This window comes from Eupeodes corollae, chromosome 1 (genome assembly GCF_945859685.1).
Source record: "Eupeodes corollae chromosome 1, idEupCoro1.1, whole genome shotgun sequence".
NCBI lineage: Eukaryota > Metazoa > Arthropoda > Insecta > Diptera > Syrphidae > Eupeodes > Eupeodes corollae.
The window spans coordinates 114,502,328-114,506,488 of record NC_079147.1 but is presented as its reverse complement, the minus strand read 5'-3'; the positions used below and the strand labels follow the sequence as shown (position 1 = coordinate 114,506,488).

General features: G+C 31.3%; 1 protein-coding gene across 1 annotated transcript; it reads left to right on the top strand.

Moving 5' to 3' along the window:
• The first annotated feature begins 794 nt into the window (after nt 1-794).
• On the top strand, nt 795-2,046 carry LOC129942319 (uncharacterized). Its single transcript, XM_056051191.1, has 3 exons — nt 795-1,113; nt 1,192-1,281; nt 1,359-2,046. Exons 1-3 carry the CDS (start codon nt 1,101-1,103, stop codon nt 1,565-1,567), a joined length of 312 nt encoding a protein of 103 aa, XP_055907166.1. The 5' UTR covers nt 795-1,100; the 3' UTR covers nt 1,568-2,046.
• Nucleotides 2,047-4,161: the final 2,115 nt, after the last annotated feature.

The window sequence follows — 4,161 nt, the reverse complement described above, 5'->3', positions numbered from 1 at the left end:
ATGGTGCAATAGGCCTACCGGGGAAACCGAAGACCTTATCAAAAAATCAGTTAATACTGAAAAGCATAACAATACCCATGAGAGTGTGGAAATGCTAATATTGTTTTATAACTAGAACCTCATTATTATTAGCCGCGTTTTATTATCACCATGATCTCATCTAGATGCATTATAAGAACAAATCAAGATCTAGCTTTGTGTTGGGACTTGAAATCCAAAATGTATGTCTCTATTTCGCACAGAGAGGGATGTAATCTGTAATATAACGCATATTGCCATAATTACATTTCCAGCCGACTGAATAAAAAAATATTTTAAATAGAAAGTAAGCAATTTCACTTTTATTTAATTTATATCAAACACACAAAACAAAAACCTTTGACAAAATAAAACATAAATTAGTGAACTTAAAATTAATAAGTGCAAAAAATGTATATTTAGCCCAATTAATGGATACCATTTTTTCCAAAAAGAACAACAAACAAATATTCATGAAATAAAATATTCTTTGCGCAACTCTGCTTTAAACGTCAAACTATTCCCAAATCTGCAACCACTGAAGATGCAAAACACAAATAAATTGTAAGTAATTTTTAAATTACACATACCTATCTTGTATTCCATTCATCAAATTCGATTTTATATTTAGGCCAAGAAGAATCTGGAGTGCAGAAGAAACCAAATCGTTTCTAGATGCTTATTCGAAAAGAAAATTTGAGTTTGAAAGGGCCAGACTGAAAAAATTTGCGATGAAGAATGGTTTGGAGGACTTCATTTCACTTGGAGTTTATGTATGTATGTAGGTAATTGATTTTTATTGATTGATTGATTAATTATAATTTAATCCTATTTTCATTGTTTTCTGTAGACCCATCCAACAATAGAGGAAATGCTTAGGGTTAAATTAAAAAACTTACTTAGAGCCTATAAGACTGCTGTCGACAACAACAAAAGGACTGGAGAGTCCTTAATGAAAACTTTTTTGGGGGCCAAATGAGTGAAAGATTTATTTCCCAGCCCATTAATAAAAACACACACTCTTTAAATTGAGTGAATGTTGAATTGAAATAAAATGTGGCAAAAAATAAGAAGGACTATCAATGGAAGCAAGAGGTATGTATAAGCTTTAAATTTATTTACATATGTGTGCAAATAATTTGTAACAATTTTGTTTCTGTTTTTATTTTACAGAATCTAGCAAAACTCCAGTAGCATCTTCTACTTCATCTGTAAATAGAATGGGTACAAAAATGATTGAAACAGTTAATGTTTCAAAGACAGGTAGGGGGATTGAAATACAAAAATTATTACATATTTGTGTAGGTATAGATTTCAAAAACTTCTTGTTTTTTTTAGAGAATCAAGTATATCTTTAAGCCCGGAAACGTCCTCTGCTTCACACATCTGCATCGGTCCAACATCATCAAAATATGCCTCCATTGTAGCCATATTTGGGCAATTTCTTCTCTCTGCGTGGCCACTTCACATATTCATGACCGATGGATATAAGCCACAAAGTCACCCTCTTCACAATACTACAAGCGGTGGAACGTTATATGCCAAATAAATTCAATTTTCGCAATTTCACGAAAAGTATTTTTGTTCGCCAAATACCACAGAAATGTATGTTTTTCTTTTTTAGCAGAAGTTTTCGGCAGCTCTCTTCTTGATGACGTAACAAATCGTGGCAATAACTTATACCGAACTAGAATAAATTTTAATTTTTATGTACATGTAAACGTTAATATAAAATAAGAAACATTTTGTGTATACCTATCAAAATGTGGACAGTTGACCTATGAAGCTGAAAGTGGGTTTTAAAATATGCGTCGCAAACGTATGCACAATTTCCAAAAAAATTGTTATTTTATTCTGATGATTTGGATGCGTATTTTCATCTGTTGCGGAATTGGAACTACTCGTATCATCTATTAGTCCGGACAAATTTGACGAGAGTGATTCATCGCTATCAAATAAGGACTACAAAATATGAAAGTTTATTATAAAAAGACAACAAAATAAAAATAAATACCACATCAGCTATTATTATTGTATATTTATTATCAATTTTGTTATAATATATTATGTATAACTTACTATATTAGGCCTATATGGGTAAGTCTAAAACAGTTGGGCGTACCGATTCTGGAACAGGCAACATAAAGTTGGCCATGTGAAAAACATGACACCCCAAATTGACACCACAAACCTGAAGTGTTTGCCATGGGGACTTATTTATGAACATTGCAAATGATAAACGCACGAATATTGTAATCTTTTGAATTCAAATGGCATATCAGTTGGAATTAATGGCATTGATATGGATGTTTTTCGGTGCTAAAATGGTTCGTTCTCTCAACCAATCATGATTTCTGTAATTCTGAAGAATAATCGGAAAAACACATTCAATAAACTCATCTATAGATTGCGCAATTGTACAAAAATTGTTTGGTAAAGTGATCAATCCGATGGTACTGTCAATTGGTATTTTGCCATCACCAATTTCTAACAATTGTTTTGATAACTCATCGCAGTTACATTATTATGTAGGTGAATACGCATATTAGTGTTTAGTGTCCATTTTCGTACATATCTCCAACTGATGATTTCAAACAGGCGTTTATTTCATCAGTAGGAGTTAATCCAGGAATGAAAGGCAATGTTTGACGAAAGTCCCCTGACTGCAATATCTAAATCATGCATTGTTCGATTAAATACTTCTATTGATTTCTCATCCCATAAAATAATTGACGTTAATCGCAGAACTTTTGCCATAGCAGAATTTCTCGAAATATTTCTTGAAATTTCAATCGTCCGTACATTCAATGGCAATTTTAATGTAGAGTGTGTGGTCCGACCACCTTCTAATATTGTAGCAGCAATTCCCGAAGATGCAAGTGCAAATTCAATTTTCTGTTCCGATCGAATGGTCGCTAAAATCAATAATACAACGAAAGTTTTGCCTGTACCACCAGATGCTCTCATTTCACACCTGCTCACGTTGCAATTCACGATAAAAAAAAAACATGTATCTCAGGATTTGGTGCGGTCATACCCAATTTTACTGATTCTTTATTTACAATCGTTAGACACATATCTTCAATTATTATTACAGCTTCGTTGTACATTTCTAAGGTAATCAACAAATCGGGATTTCTTTAAGTATAGTACAAATTGTTTGCATATGGGAGTATAGAAAGATGTTGATTTTATGCCTTTTCAAGATTTTTTTAAAATTCTCTCTACGTACAACCCTTTTCTGGACTTCCACGAATAATTCAAGACCAAAATAAGCCAAATCGGTAAAGGTATTGTTAAGTTATAACATTACAACGAAAAGTGGCATTGATTTTTATATATATAAAAGAAGATATAAAAAATAAATGTAAATTATTTGAAAAGAAAAGAATATTTATTTTAAAGAGAGGCATCTAATGATTATCTAAGCAAAGTTAGTTTAAAATCGAATGGACTACAAATGACATGTATTGAATAACAATATATTTCCAATATGAATACACGGCAGTATCTTCTAAATTATGGAAACTTAATGAGCGGGGATTCACATGATGATTAAATAATAGCAAAAAAGTTTTTATTTTAATTTTCCATCGCCAATATCTATTGAATTAGATGCATCTGTCAGCATGCAACATTTTTTTTATATTATTCTTTTGCTTTGAAACTTTGAACTTGTAGAAATGAATACATCACTCATATGTTGTATGTTTATTTTATTAAAAGAACAAAATTATATAAATTATGACAGTCAATCAAAATGTTTTTTGATATATGTAGGTATTTCATTATAATGATAGAACTCTGGAAACGATTTCACTTGATTTTCAATTTAGATTTAACTTCACTCGATTTGGGAACCTAACTGTAATATACATTTTAAAACCTATAAGCTATAATGGCACTGAATTTTAAAAACAAAAATTGTGCTTAATTACATACAATTTTGAAAAATTACAACTTCATTTAAAAACTAGGTACGCCACGACGAATCTTTACTAATCATTGATCAGATTGTAAGCATATCGTCGAATCAACAGAACGGCAGAAGTCAAATCCACTTTCAAGCTCCGTTTTGATTTGTAGCTGAGAAAAAACACATCAATGTGAAACTTACTTTGAAGTAGTCTTGCCATCATGAGC

Bases quoted from the DNA above. Each gene is read 5' to 3' on its own strand.
- LOC129942319 (XM_056051191.1), top strand. The intron at 1,282-1,358 runs GTAGGGGGATTG...TTTTTTTTAGAG, and splicing joins AGTTAATGTTTCAAAGACAG to AATCAAGTATATCTTTAAGC.